This window comes from Salmo trutta, unplaced genomic scaffold (genome assembly GCF_901001165.1).
Source record: "Salmo trutta unplaced genomic scaffold, fSalTru1.1, whole genome shotgun sequence".
NCBI classification, from domain to species: domain Eukaryota; kingdom Metazoa; phylum Chordata; class Actinopteri; order Salmoniformes; family Salmonidae; genus Salmo; species Salmo trutta.
Window position 1 is genome coordinate 478,731 of NW_021822673.1, and position 15,957 is coordinate 494,687.

At 41.6% G+C, this 15,957-nt stretch overlaps 1 protein-coding gene and 1 long non-coding RNA gene across 3 annotated transcripts in view; both read left to right on the top strand.

Moving 5' to 3' along the window:
* LOC115183155 (high mobility group protein HMGI-C) overlaps positions 1–4,265 on the top strand; it is a 133,083-nt gene extending 128,818 nt beyond the window's left edge. Inside the window, exon 5 of one of the 2 annotated variants that reach the window (XM_029744480.1) lies at positions 2,891–4,265. In XM_029744480.1, the coding sequence (XP_029600340.1) occupies positions 2,891–2,953 (63 nt within the window). In that variant the 3' untranslated portion in view covers positions 2,954–4,265. The remainder of the gene's footprint in view (positions 1–2,890) is intronic. The other variant, XM_029744481.1, reaches the window with a different exon arrangement.
* A 1,835-nt stretch (positions 4,266–6,100) lies between these two features.
* LOC115183154 (uncharacterized) lies at positions 6,101–10,489 on the top strand. Its single transcript, XR_003873973.1, has 2 exons — positions 6,101–6,407; positions 6,492–10,489. It is a non-coding gene; the product is annotated as an uncharacterized LOC115183154 (long non-coding RNA).
* The last annotated feature ends 5,468 nt before the right edge of the window (positions 10,490–15,957 follow it).

Consider the following 15,957-nt stretch of genomic DNA (forward strand, 5'->3'; position numbering starts at 1 on the left):
TGTTAATCACTAACACCTCTCTAGTTTAACCCCCCTGTTAATGACTAACACCTCTCTAGTTTAACCCCCCTGTTAATCACTAACACCTCTCTAGTTTAGCCCCCTGTTAATCACTAACACCTCTCTAGTTTAGCCCCCCTGTTAACCACTAACACCTCTCTAGTTTAGCCCCCCTGTTAATCACTAACACCTCTCTAGTTTAACCCCCCTGTTAATGACTAACACCTCTCTAGTTTAGCCCCCCTGTTAATCACTAACACCTCTCTAGTTTAGCCCCCTGTTAACCACTAACACCTCTCTAGTTTAGCCCCCCTGTTAACCACTAACACCTCTCTAGTTTAGCCCCCCTGTTAACCACTAACACCTCTCTAGTTTAGCCCCCCTGTTAACCACTAACACCTCTCTAGTTTAGCCCCCCTGTTAATCACCAACACCTCTCTAGTTTAGCCCCCCTGTTAATGACTAACACCTCTCTAGTTTAGCCCCCCTGTTAATCACTAACACCTCTCTAGTTTAGCCCCCCTGTTAATGACTAACACCTCTCTAGTTTAGCCCCCTGTTAACCACTAACACCTCTCTAGTTTAGCCCCCCTGTTAACCACTAACACCTCTCTAGTTTAGCCCCCCTGTTAACCACTAACACCTCTCTAGTTTAGCCCCCCTGTTAATCACTAACACCTCTCTAGTTTAGCCCCCCTGTTAATGACAAACACCTCTCTAGTTTAGCCCCCCTGTTAATCACTAACACCTCTCTAGTTTAGCCCCCCTGTTAACCACTAACACCTCTCTAGTTTAGCCCCCCTGTTAATGACAAACACCTCTCTAGTTTAGCCCCCCCTGTTAATCACTAACACCTCTCTAGTTTAGCCCCCCTGTTAATGACTAACACCTCTCTAGTTTAGCCCCCCTGTTAATCACTAACACCTCTCTAGTTTAGCCCCCTGTTAACCACTAACACCTCTCTAGTTTAGCCCCCTGTTAACCGCTAACACCTCTCTAGTTTAGCCCCCCTGTTTATCACTAACACCTCTCTAGTTTGGCCCTTGTTAATCACTAACACCTCTCTAGTTTAGCCCCCCTGTTAACCACTAACACCTCTCTAGTTTAGCCCCCCTTTAACCACTAACACCTCTCTAGTTTAGCCCCCCTGTTAATCACTAACACCTCTCTAGTTTAGCCCCCCTGTTAATCACTAACACCTCTCTAGTTTAACCCCCCTGTTAATGACTAACACCTCTCTAGTTTAACCCCCCTGTTAATCACTAACACCTCTCTAGTTTAGCCCCCTGTTAATCACTAACACCTCTCTAGTTTAGCCCCCCTGTTAACCACTAACACCTCTCTAGTTTAGCCCCCCTGTTAATCACTAACACCTCTCTAGTTTAACCCCCCTGTTAATGACTAACACCTCTCTAGTTTAGCCCCCCTGTTAATCACTAACACCTCTCTAGTTTAGCCCCCTGTTAACCACTAACACCTCTCTAGTTTAGCCCCCCTGTTAACCACTAACACCTCTCTAGTTTAGCCCCCCTGTTAACCACTAACACCTCTCTAGTTTAGCCCCCCTGTTAACCACTAACACCTCTCTAGTTTAGCCCCCCTGTTAATCACCAACACCTCTCTAGTTTAGCCCCCCTGTTAATGACTAACACCTCTCTAGTTTAGCCCCCCTGTTAATCACTAACACCTCTCTAGTTTAGCCCCCCTGTTAATGACTAACACCTCTCTAGTTTAGCCCCCTGTTAACCACTAACACCTCTCTAGTTTAGCCCCCCTGTTAACCACTAACACCTCTCTAGTTTAGCCCCCCTGTTAACCACTAACACCTCTCTAGTTTAGCCCCCCTGTTAACCACTAACACCTCTCTAGTTTTGCCCCCCTTTTAATCAGTAATGTCCAAACTTCAGTAGCTCCTTCCTCCTTCTTCCTTCCTCCCTTCCTTCCTTCCTTCCCTCCTTCCTTCCTTCCTTCCCTCTCGCTCCACTCTCATTGGTTCTCCTGGCTGTGTCACATGGTAGTGTTTAGTGGACCCTTCACAGCTGAACTAATGAATGGAGAGGGAGGGAGGGAGGGAGGGAGTTGGGGTCCTGTAATGCAGACAAGCTTTCGCCTCTCTCTGTCTCTCTCTCTCTGCTGAATGGGAATACTGCCTCAGACTCTGGTCCCAAACGGCATCCTATTCCCTTCATAGTGTACTACTTTAGACCAGAGTCTATGGGGGCCCTATGAGGTGAATAGGGTGCCATTTGGGACACACCCTCAGCCGCAGCCTGGGAAAGGAAGAGGGTTATAAATTGTGTCAGTTAGGCTCCCCTCGAATAAAATGGAAGCCATGTGGAAAATGAAAATGCATTTCAATCTGAAAAGCGAGGGAGGCTGGGATGGAGGGGGTTTTCTCCCTGTTCCATGGTGGTCGCTGGTCGCTCATCTTGGAAGACTTTTTTGAAGTTGGAAACACCCGCTGTAGTGTTCTTGTGTAAGCTTGTTAAAAGAGAGTCTGTGAAACTATGCACTCAACACATTGTTAGGGGGGTGGGGGTGGAAACGAGTGCTTTCCAGGAAGTGCTTTCTGGTAATACGTTGTATATCAAACGGAGTTCTACTCCTGTAACAAAACCTGTTCATTCAGGAATTTCAACTAACCTTGTATTTGTCTGTCTCTTTTCATGTAGTTTCGTGCTCCAACAAGTCTTGATGCTCTGCTATGGTGTTATGTTACTATATGATGAAATCATGTCTTGTCAGTTTCATTTTGTTCGGCCAGCCTTACATTAAAGGTTGCTCATAAGACAATGTAGTATAACCCATTTTAGCTTTTGTCCTTCATTAGAAGGAGCCGTTTTCTGTTGAAAAGTGTGAAACTGACCGGGTCATTGTGTTGCCCCTGCAGGAAGAAGGAGAAGAGGAAGAAGAGGAAGAGGAGGAAGAGGAGGAGTCTGGAGAGGAGGATTAAAGAACAACATCATTTCACCTCTTACTTCCTTCTGGCAGTTCTTCCTCCTGGGGAACCACTGCCTTCACCACTTACTAAGGACGCTGACCCATGACCTCTCTGTCCACTCTCATATCGTACTGTTTTCATTTGACACTTTTGTTTGGGTTTATTTCTTTTTGGGGTTTTTTTTGTTGTTGTTGTTTGTTTTGATTCTGAGATGAACACACAGAGCATGAGCCGCAAAAAAAAAAAACCCGAAACACTAAATATGACAACAAAGATCCGCTGTACCTCTTTACAACAACAGTAATGTTTTATCTGCTGTAAGGACAGAGGTTCTGGGGGTTGGTACCGCTGCAGGTTCTACTCCCCTCCTCCCCTGTCGTTGTCCACTGATTCTCCAGGATGTCTTTCTTTGAGGGAGAGATAGAAAGTCTGTTATTGGCATTCAGAAACTGCGACCATATGGCTGCTGTTTCAGTACAACAGAGGTCTAGAACACACACACAGACCCTCCCTCCGCCGAGTCCCGTGTCGGACCACCAAACACAGGGAGACAGACTACTCTCTCTTCAAGTCAGGTTATTTTAATCTACCGTGGAATTGCTTTTTTATATATAACAAATTGGCTTCTTTAACTTGCTAAAATCACACCTTTTTAATTGATGAATTCCTCAGTTGAGGTTGTTGGATATTAGCAGGTATGTCGTTTTTTTCATCATGTTCGTTTTACTGCCAGTTAGTCTCTTTAACCAAGAACCTTTTTCACCTGCTTTTATTATATTGTGATAATTATCATTTTATATTGTGATAATTATCATTTAATATTGTGATAATTATCATTTAATATTGTGATAATTATCATTTTATATTGTGATAATTATCATTTTATATTGTGATAATTATAACCACACAACAAAGAGAAGAACTCAGCTTTAATGTTTATTATGGTGAAGTTCACATGATGGAACGATCTTAATGGAGGTAATATGATATTATTGGATTTACAGGGCTCTTATAAATAATATGCTTTATTGTTTTCTCTATTAGGAAACAATGAGTTGATAGTCACAGTTCTCATCATCGACATCTTGATTATCCAGTTCGTTTTTACAAGTATAAATTTAACAGAGAGCTTTAACGTTGCAATGCTTCAATACCAACTTGGCTGTACTGCGGCTGGTTTTCAGTTAGAAAACAACCGTATTTAATCCAGCATTTACCTGAGGTCTGCAGGTCTTTGGTGGACTCATTTCATTTTTGTGGATTGAGAGATGATTTTAAGATATCGTCTTAGTTCTATTTCCATGATCAATCCTCTTAAATATCACTTCTTATCGATGTCATCTGATTAATCTACTCACATACATACATACATACATACATACATACATACATACATACATACATACATACATACATACATACATACATACATACATACATACATACATACATACATACATACATACATACATACATACATACATACATACATACATACATACATACATACAGTGGGGGGGAAAAGTAATTGATCCCCTGCTGATTTTGTACGTTTGCCCACTGACAAAGAAATGATCAGTCTATAATTTTAATGGTAGGTTTATTTGAACAGTGAGAGAGAATAACAACAACAAAAAATCCAGAAAAAAGCATGTCAAAAATGTTATAAATTGATTTGCATTTTAATGAGCGAAATAAGTATTTGACCCCCTCTCAATCAGAAAGATTTCTGGCTCCCAGGTGTCTTTTATACAGGTAACGAGCTGAGATAAGGAGCACACTCTTAAAGGGAGTGCTCCTAATCTCAGCTTGTTACCTGTATAAATAACACCTGTCCACAGAAGCAATCAATCAATCAGATTCCAAACTCTCCACCATGGCCAAGACCAAAGAGCTCTCCAAGGATGTCAGGGACAAGATTGTAGACCTACACAAGGCTGAAATGGGCTACAAGACCATCGCCAAGCAGCTTGGTGAGAAGGTGACAACATTTGGTGCGATTATTCACAAATGGAAGAAACACAAAATAACTGTCAATTTCCCTCGGCCTGGGGCTCTATGCAAGATCTCACCTCGTGGAGATGCAATGATCATGAGAACGGTGAGGAATCAGCCCAGAACTACACGGGAGGATCTTGTCAATGATCTCAAGGCAGCTGGGACCATAGTCACCAAGAAAACAATTGGTAACACACTACGCCGTGAAGGACTGAAATCCTGCAGCGCCCGTAAGGTCCCCCTGCTCAAGAATACATATACATGCCCATCTGAAGTTTGCCAATGAACATCTGAATGACTCAGAGGACAACTGGTGAAAGTGTTGTGGTCAGATGAGACCAAAATGGAGCTCTTTGACATCAACTCAACTCGCCGTGTTTGGAGGAGGAGGAATGCTGCCTATGACCCCAAGAACACCATCTCCACCGTCAAACATGGAGGTGGAAACATTATGCTTTGGGGGTGTTTTTCTGCTAAGGGGACAGGACAACTTCACCGCATCAAAGGGACGATGGACGGGGCCATGTACCGTCAAATCTTGGGTGAGAACCTCCTTCCCTCAGCCAGGGCATTGAAAATGGGTCGTGGATGGGTATTCCAGCATGACAATGACCCAAAACACACGGCCAAGGCAACAAAGGAGTGGCTCAAGAAGAAGCACATTAAGGTCCTGGAGTGGCCTAGCCAGTCTCCAGACCTTAATCCCATAGAAAATCTGTGGAGGGAGCTGAAGGTTCGAGTTGCCAAACGTCAGCCTCGAAACCTTAATGACTTGGAGAAGATCTGCAAAGAGGAGTGGGACAAAATCCCTCCTGAGATGTGTGCAAACCTGGTGGCCAACTAGAAGAAACGTCTGACCTCTGTGATTGCCAACAAGGGTTTTGCCACCAAGTACTAAGTCATGTTTTGCAGAGGGGTCAAATACTTATTTCCCTCATTAAAATGCAAATAATTTTGTAACATTTTTGACATGCGTTTTTCTGGATTTTTTTGTTGTTATTCTGTCTCTCACTGTTCAAATAAACCTACCATTAAAATTATAGACTGATCATTTCTTTGTAAGTGGGCAAACGTACAAAATCAGCAGGGGATCAAATACTTTTTTCCCCCACTGTACATACATGCACACACACACACACACACACACACACACACACACACACACACACACACACACACACACACACACACACACACACACACACACACACACACACACTGTATGTTTGTCATTTTATGTGTCTTCTTATTCACAACATTGCTTTAAAACCATGGATTCCATTGATACTATTTTTTCACACTAACCTGGTCTGCCTTAACAAAACAAACCTTAAGAACAAACAAACAAAACCATAATAACAAAAAAAACATACAATTTACCTCATGTTTTACCTGCACCTTTAGTGCCAGTGTGAGATAGGATGACTCAGGAATTCTAGAACCAGAACCTTGATAATCCTTACTTCAGGTATTCTAGAACCCTGATAATCCTTCAGGTATTCTAGAACCCTGATAATCCTTCAGGTATTCTAGAAACCTGATAATCCTTCAGGTATTCTAGAACCCTGATAATCCTTCAGGTATTCTAGAAACCTGATAATCCTTCAGGTATTCTAGAACCCTGATAATCCTTACTTCAGGTATTCTGAGAATTCCGAAGACATGTCGGCACTTTGTGGTCTGATGCTGATGCAATATCTCCTCACCATTTCAAACTACCTCCGATTTCCTCCGCAACAACCTGAAAACTCCAAGCTCAAGGAATGCACACTTCCCTGCTACACAGTACTGCACAGTACTAAATAGTAGTACACAGTACTACACAGTACTAAATAGTACTACATAGTACTACATAGTACTACACAGTACTACATAGTATTACTACACACAACAACGCATGGGGTGGCAGTGTGTGTGTGTGTGTCAACGAGCTAACTTGTTATAAAAGTTGTTGTCTTGTGTCTCACAGTGGAACAGACATGTTCTGTGTAAGTCTGACAGGTAATTTACTGAAATCAGGAGTTTTTTTTTATATTTCCTATGTAGAACTCATAAGCAGCTAATGGAAGAAGTACTGTGGTGTCTTTATTTCACATTAACATTAGTGTTGTGTATCTATTTACATTACCATGAGTGTTGTGTATCTAAGTCCTAACAAGACACCCACCTTTCCCTCTCCTCAACTGGGACTTCTGTTTGACAAACTGTTAACTTGAATATATTTGTTTTTCTGATTTACTCAATGGTTTTTATTAAGGATCAAGTGCTTGTATGACACTACACGATATTATTGTTTTTTGTTTGTTTTTGCTCTGAATTTTTTTATTTTTGGTTATTTTTTTCTGAACTATGTACTATTCATATACATTTATGTACCTCAAACAAACTGCTAAAAATGGACTTATAATCGATTGACAAATACCTACCTCCAGTCTTGAAAAGGAATGATTTTTGCCGGGTTTCTTTCATTCAGTATGAGTTTTGATAATGTATGATGAAATCTATCGATATTAGGACTGCAAAAGATCCCTTACTCAAAAGTATTTTTGTAACAGTTTTCAAAACTTCTGAACCAAGTAAATGTTGACTTCACCCTGCGGAAGAAATAGCCTTCAAAAAATAATCTTGAAGATTTTCAGGTTTTGAAAAATATATGTTTGGGTTTTGTATATTGTATTCATGGATTTTTTTTTTTTAATTAGTAGATATTGATATACTTGATTAGATATTTTGTGTACTTTACGACACATGTGATTTTCTTTTTCTTGTTGTTATGGTTCAACCAGATGTATATGAAAATGCTTCTTAAGTAGTGATGGATTACAACTTTTAAATGTTAACATGGTATATTCTCATACGGGCCTGAGGTAGGGAGCCTCAGAGAGTTAGCCAAACAACCCAACATGCCTGTTCCACTCATACGGGCCTGAGGTAGGGAGCCTCAGAGAGTTAGCCAAACAATCCAACATGCCCTTTCCACTCACACGGGCCTGAGGTAGGGAGCCTCAGAGAGTTAGCCAAACAACCCAACATGCCTGTTCCACTCACACAGGCCTGAGGTAGGGAGCCTCAGAGAGTTAGCCAAACAATCCAACATGCCCTTTCCACTCACACGGGCCTGAGGTAGGGAGCCTCAGAGAGTTAGCCAAACAATCCAACATGCCTGTTCCACTCATACGGGCCTGAGGTAGGGAGCCTCAGAGAGTTAGCCAAACAACCCAACATGCCCTCTCCACTCACACAGGCCTGCAAGCTGCAATTCAAACTTGACATCAGTCAGTTTTAAGCTGCTTTCATGTGCTCTCTGAATTATATTGACTGGGGAAAAATTACGGAATAGGAAAGGTCCCGGAATCGTGCTAACAACAACCGTTCATTTTGAGTTTCCGAGTCAGAAATACGTGTGGGCACAAACTTAGGGAACATCTTTGTATCCAAAGTTTCACAGTCGTATACTTTTGAGTTTCTCAGTCGTATACTTTTGAGTTTCTCAGTCGAATACTTCCGAGTTTCTCAGTCGGATACTTCCGAGTTTCTCAGTCAAATACCTCCGAGTTTCTCAGTCGGATACTTCCGAGTTTCTCAGTCGGATACTTCCGAGTTTCTCAGTCAAATACCTCCGAGTTTCTCAGTCGGATACTTCCGAGTTTCTCAGTCGGATACTTCCGAGTTTCTCAGTCAAATACCTCCGAGTTTCTCAGTCGGATACTTCCGAGTTTCTCAGTCGGATACTTCCGAGTTTCTCAGTCGGATACTTCCGAGTTTCTCAGTCAAATACTTCAGAGTTTCTCAGTCAGATACCTCCGAGTTTCTCAGTCAAATACCTCCGAGTTTCTCAGTCGGATACTTCCGAGTTTCTCAGTCGAATACTTCCGAGTTTCTCAGTAGGATACTTCTGAATTTCTCAGTCGGATACTTCAGAGTTTCTCAGTCGAATACTTCCGAGTTTCTCAGTCGGATACTTCCGAGTTTCTCAGTCAAATACTTCCGAGTTTCTCAGTAGGAGACTTCTTAGTTTCTCAGTCAGATGCAGACTTCAGAGTTTCCTATTTTCCGAGGAAGGCAGCATTAGTTTCTTCAAACACTATTACTGTCCAGAATGTTCCCTGAACTGTATCATTGGGTTCATCTGTGATAACAACTCTTGATAACTCTCAGGTACATAACAATCAAAACAGAGAACGTAGGTTGATCAAGAACCCACCTATTGTTGATGAGGTGAAGCCAAAATAGGCCTATACTTTATGTTGATGCAGTTTGACAGCTGCCTTGGTTTTGAAACGGCTTCGTAGGCCTACCTGTGTGAGTTGGCGATCACATGTTGTAGCTTTGAAAAGCACGGCTTAGAAACAGATAGACTTCACAGCTGAGAAGAACAATGGCTTTGTCTAAATACGTCACAAGCCATCAAATCCTTGCTTACTGCTTCCATGTTTCCGTAATTCTTCTCAAATCTCATTGGAGGTGTGGATCTACGGTTCCTCCTCTCGGGAACTTCTCTTACCAATGAACTTTGAGAGGAATTGAGGAAACAAGGACAGTTGGGGGGGAAGCAAGTATTTGACGGCTAGTAATGTTTTGAGACGCAGCCATCGCCAGACTGTCCATCATCAGCATGAAAAGCTATAAGAGATAATTAAAAAAAAAAAAACATTTAAAAAAAAGGGCTAAACACTGTGGTGCTCATAGCTGACACTTATTATATCATAGGAGGTAATGACGTTCCAATGTTGGAGCTCCAAGAACATTGGACTATATTTCATAAATATGTACTCGAGTTCTAAAGTGTAAGAGTATATAAAAAAAAAAAAGAATTGAAACAATGTTTTATTTTTTTTTTATTTTGGGATGTTTTACCTCATGTTGGTGTGAATGTGTAACTATGGAAACCACTGTTTTGTTGATGTGCTTTGAGCTCTTGAGTCTTAATGAAGATGATCCCGTTCTAGAACAGTCCCAATACACATTACTACCTCCAAGAAAAGGGCCTACTGTTACCTCATTTTCAAACTAAACCTGCTCCCAAATGGCACCCTATTCCCTATATTAGTGCACTCTTTTTGACCAGGGAGTGCGCTACTTTTGACCGGAGCATTTACGGGGACTAGTCCGCTATATAGGGAATAGGGTGCAATTTGTGACGCAAGCTTAAATATCTGCTTAGTAAAACTCAGGTGACGAAAGAGAACAGGGAGAACATCGTAAAATTTTTATATATATATAGTTTATTTTTGTCGGGGGATAAATTTTATAAGACTGTTCTTCTCTGCCTCTTAGTCACCACTAGGTAAGACTGGACATGTAATTTTTTATTTTAAAGAACATTTTCTGACATTATGCAATGTTATGTAGTTAGATTAATCTGTGGAGGGGAGAGGCGGGAAGAGGCGTCTCCCTCAGTAGAACGTCATGTTTTCTCTCTAACTTGTATCGCTTCCTCTCTATCCACCTAGTATCGCTGTCTTCAATTACACATCCAAATGGCTTGTTTGATATACAAAACAAACCCAACTTATCTTAATAGATATTCACAGCCTTGTTTCAGCACAATAAAAAAAAATATGGCTTCTGTGGCGGTGTGAGTTTCTATTTCTTGGCTTTACGTTCCAATTATCTCTCCTTCCTAACGAAGTGTGTACTTGTTTACTTCCCTTCACTGAGTTGAAGAAATATGTTGGAATCTCCCACTAGCCCATGGCTCCACCAATCCGATGCTTTTACATTGTGGGAAGTAGTGAAAGAGTGCACACTTCAGGAGAAAGGAGATTTCATTGGGACTCACCTATGATCTGTAGGACCAGAGTGTCATTGGGACTCACCTATGATCTGTAGGACCAGAGTGTTATTGGGGACTCACCTATGATCTGTAGGACCAGAGTGTTATTGGGACCCATCTATGATCTGTAGGACCAGAGTGTCATTGGGACTCACCTATGATCTGTAGGACCAGAGTGTTATTGGGACTCACCTATGATCTGTAGGACCAGAGTGTTATTGGGACCCATCTATGATCTGTAGGACCAGAGTGTTATTGGGACCCATCTATGATCTGTAGGACCAGAGTGTTATTGGGACCCATCTATGATCTGTAGGACCAGAGTGTTATTGGGACTCACCTATGATCTGTAGGACCAGAGTGTTATTGGGACCTTCCTATGATCTGTAGGACCAGAGTGTTATTGGGACTCACCTATCATCTGTAGGACCAGAGTGTTATTGGGACTCACCTATGATCTGTAGGACCCAGAGTGTTTCCTGATCACACGGGGGAGGAACAACTCTGGGCCCTATTCATCTTTGTAGATTAGGGCCTGTACTCATAGTGTCATACTTTTGACCAGGGCTCATTGGGGACACAGACAGGGTTTCAGCCCCATCTGTCCTTCCAGCCGCGTAATGAAGGGGCCCTCTGCTCTCCTTTCAGGGCAACTTCATTTACACACTTCTGATGGGACTTTAAGGACTTTTCTAAGCATTGTGTTTTCTTCCTGTTGCATCCCTCACCAAACCCCTCTCCACACCTCCTCCGCACCCCGCCCATATCCTTTCATGCACACCCCTCTTTTCCGTAACACCCCCCCCCCCCCCTCCCTCCTTCCCTCCAGCCTGAACCCTCTTGGGAGACATGGGCGACCTCGTAGCCTCTGACCTCTACAGGACTCAGCCTATAGTGGAATGGATGACATCAAAGCTGCTCCCTGACAAGCCCCGTCACTCACCAGGCCTCCCCTCCTCCTCTTTCACCCTCCCACCCTCCCTCGTCACTCCCTGTGTGTGTGTGTGTGTGTGTGTGTGTGTGTGTGTGTGTGTGTGTGTGTGTGTGTGTGTGTGTGTGTGTGTGTGTGTGTGTGTGTGTGTGTGTGTGTGTGTGTGTGTGTGTGTGTCTGTGGGTGTGGGTGTGTGTGGAATGGCACCTTGTTTTATCTGTATTTATAATAAATGAGATGTTTTAATGGAGAGAGTCCTGCCTCTAACATCTCTACCTCTGATGAGGTCTATTATTATTTAAGGTAACAGGAAACATCCTTTACCTATTGGTGGGAGAGGCAATGGAGGTCAGACAGACCATAAACGACTTCCTGTACTGACACAGAGCTGTATTCCACCATAGAGGGAACTGCTTTAGTTTATATATAAAGGCACAAATGCAGCTCACATCAATTAATATCTTCCATGTTGACCATTGCCTTGTAGTTGAGTTTTTATCTCATTCACTCATTGTGATATTTTGCTTGTTTCATCCTGTCTGTTGTGTGATGGTGTTAGGATGTCAGGCATCCGTTTCCACTGAGAAGTCCAGGTCAGGAAGGATGTAGGGGGAAGGGCTTTGGAGACACACACACACACACACACACACACACACACACACACACACACACACACACACACACACACACACACTGAACCACTGCTGAGAGAAGAGAGGAAACTGGGAGAGAAGCAGACAGACAGATCCCACAGACGTAAACGCATGGACACACACACACACACACACACACACACACAGACACACACAGAGCCACTGTGTGTGTATGTTCTGTGTGTGTGACCCCCAATTAGAGAGGGTCTGTTTAGTAGAGCTACATACTATCTACAGGAAACCTGCATACCTGGCCAGCTGCTACACTATCTACAGTAAACCTGCATACCTGACCAGCTGCTACACTATCTACAGCAAACCTGCATACCTGGTCAGCTGCTACACTATCTACAACAAACCTGCATACCTGGCCAGCTGCTACACTATCTACAGTAAACCTGCATACCAAACCAGCTGCTACACTATCTACAGTAAACCTGCATACCTGGCCAGCTGCTACACTATCTACAGCAAACCTGCATACCTGGCCAGCTGCTACACTATCTACAGTAAACCTGCATACCTGACCAGCTGCTACACTATCTACAGTAAGCCTGCATACCTGGCCAGCTGCAGCACACTTGCAGTCAGATATCTTTATTGTGTTATACTGTGTGAAATACAGTGGTGAAGCCAGGATAACTGTTATAAGGCATGTGATAAAACAGTGGAAGCGTAAAATATGCTCCAGGATAAAACCTGATAGGCTTGTAGATATATATCCAGGAACTAAAGCTAAGACCTGATAGGCTTGTAGATATATCTCCAGGAACTAAAGCTAAAACCTGATAGGCTTGTAGATATATCTCCAGGAACTAAAGCTAAAACTGATAGGCTTGTAGATATATCTCCAGGAACTAAAGCTAAAACCTGATAGGCTTGTAGATATATATCCAGGAACTAAAGCTAAAACCTGATAGGCTTGTAGATATATATCCAGGAACTAAAGCTAAAACCTGATAGGCTTGTAGATATATATCCAGGAACTAAAGCTAAAACCTGATAGGCTTGTAGATATATATCCAGGAACTAAAGCTAAAACCTGATAGGCTTGTAGATATATATCCAGGAACTAAAGCTAAGACCTGATAGGCTTGTGGATAATCTCCAGGAACTAAAGCTAAAACCTGATAGGCTTGTAGATATATCTCCAGGAACTAAAGCTAAAACCTGATAGGCTTGTAGATATATATCCAGGAAGTAAAGCTACAGTCTTAGATGTTAGTGAAATGTAATAAGAGGTGGAACCAGGAAGTCTTATCTAGTGAGTGATAAAAGACAACAGCACATTAGAAGTGTCAGAAATAGCACCCTATTCCCTATATAGTGCACTACTTTTGACCAGGTGGTAGGGCTAGGGTCAACTGAAGTGCACAATATAAGGTATAGGGTGCCGTTTAAGACACACCCAAGGATACTTCACAGTCACAACCTGTTAAACTTGTACAATATGAAATCAGGAACTCCTTCATTTATTCTTGAGTAATACTCTTTGTGAACACACACACACACACACACACAAGACATGCATTTTTAAAAAACATTTTTATTTAACCTTTATTTAACTAGGAAAGTCAGTTAAGAACAAATAATTATTTACAATGACTGACTACTCCGGCCAAACCCAGACAACGCTGGGCCAATTGTGCGCCGCCCTATTGGACTCCTAATCACGTCCGTATGTGATACAGCCTGGATTCAAACCAGGTACTATAGAGACGCCTCTTGCACTGAGATGCAGTGCATTAGACCGCTGTGCTACTCGGGAGCCCCCATACGTGACTGAAACAGAGTTCAGACTGGCATGGTAGCATTGAAGTGAACTGTCAAGGTAAACACTGTCCTCGCAAGGCACCCTGATCTTTTTCCACTAAATCTCAGTTTCCTTCTCTAGCGAATCACGGGGATCTGGTCCAGGTTGGGTGTCTGTAGTAGTATATATACCCACTGGTGACCAACACAGTGGTAGAATGCATACCCACTGGTGACCAACACAGTGGTAGAATGCATACCCACTGGTGACCAACACAGTGGTAGAAATTGGTTGAATCAACGTTGTTTTCACGTCATTTCAACAATAAAACTCAACGTGATGACTTTGAATCAACGTGGAAAACTGATTGGATTTGAAAAAATAAATCAACGTGAAAAGTAGTTTTTCCCTCCAACTTTAAAAAAATATCCGATGACATTGCTAAATTTGTGGTTGATTTTACATTGAATTCACATTAGTTGACTAGTCAATCATATGTAAATCAAAACTAGACGTTGAGCTGCTGTCTGTCCCCTGACTCTGAGACACCTGCCAAAAGTGTCTTACTACTACTATATCACTGACTCCTATTGATAGTGTTAGTCTCTATGTCTATAATAAGACCCTACTACTATATCACTGACTCCTATTGATAGTGTTAGTCTCTATGTCTATAATAAGACCCTAATACTATATCACTGACTCCTATTGATAGTGTTAGTCTCTATGTCTATAATAAGACCCTACTACTATATCACTGACTCCTATTGATAGTGTTAGTCTCTATGTCTATAATAAGACCCTACTACTATATCACTGACTCCTATTGATAGTGTTAGTCTCTATGTCTATAATAAGACCCTAATACTATATCACTGACTCCTATTGATAGTGTTAGTCTCTATGTCTATAATAAGACCCTACTACTATATCAGACTCCTATTGATAGTGTTAGTCTCTATGTCTATAATAAGACCCTACTACTATATCACTGACTCCTATTGATAGTGTTAGTCTCTATGTCTATAATAAGACCCTACTACTATATCACTCACTCCTATTGATAGTGTTAGTCTCTATGTCTATAATAAGACCCTACTACTATATCACTGACTCCTATTGATAGTGTTAGTCTCTATGTCTATAATAAGACCCTACTACTATATCACTCACTCCTATTGATAGTGTTAGTCTCTATGTCTATAATAAGACCCTACTACTATATCACTGACTCCTATTGATAGTGTTAGTCTCTATGTCTATAATAAGACCCTACTACTATATCACTGACTCCTATTGATAGTGTTAGTCTCTATGTCTATAATAAGACCCTACTACTATATCACTGACTCCTATTGATAGTGTTAGTCTCTATGTCTATAATAAGACCCTACTACTATATCACTGACTCCTATTGATAGTGTTAGTCTCTATGTCTATAATAAGACCCTACTACTATATCACTGACTCCTATTGATAGTGTTAGTCTCTATGTCTATAATAAGACCCTAATACTATATCACTGACTCCTATTGATAGTGTTAGTCTCTATGTCTATAATAAGACCCTACTACTATATCAGACTCCTATTGATAGTGTTAGTCTCTATGTCTATAATAAGACCCTACTACTATATCACTGACTCCTATTGATAGTGTTAGTCTCTATGTCTATAATAAGACCCTACTACTATATCACTCACTCCTATTGATAGTGTTAGTCTCTATGTCTATAATAAGACCCTACTACTATATCACTGACTCCTATTGATAGTGTTAGTCTCTATGTCTATAATAAGACCCTACTACTATATCACTGACTCCTATTGATAGTGTTAGTCTCTATGTCTATAATAAGACCCTACTACTATATCACTGACTCCTATTGATAGTGTTAGTCTCTATG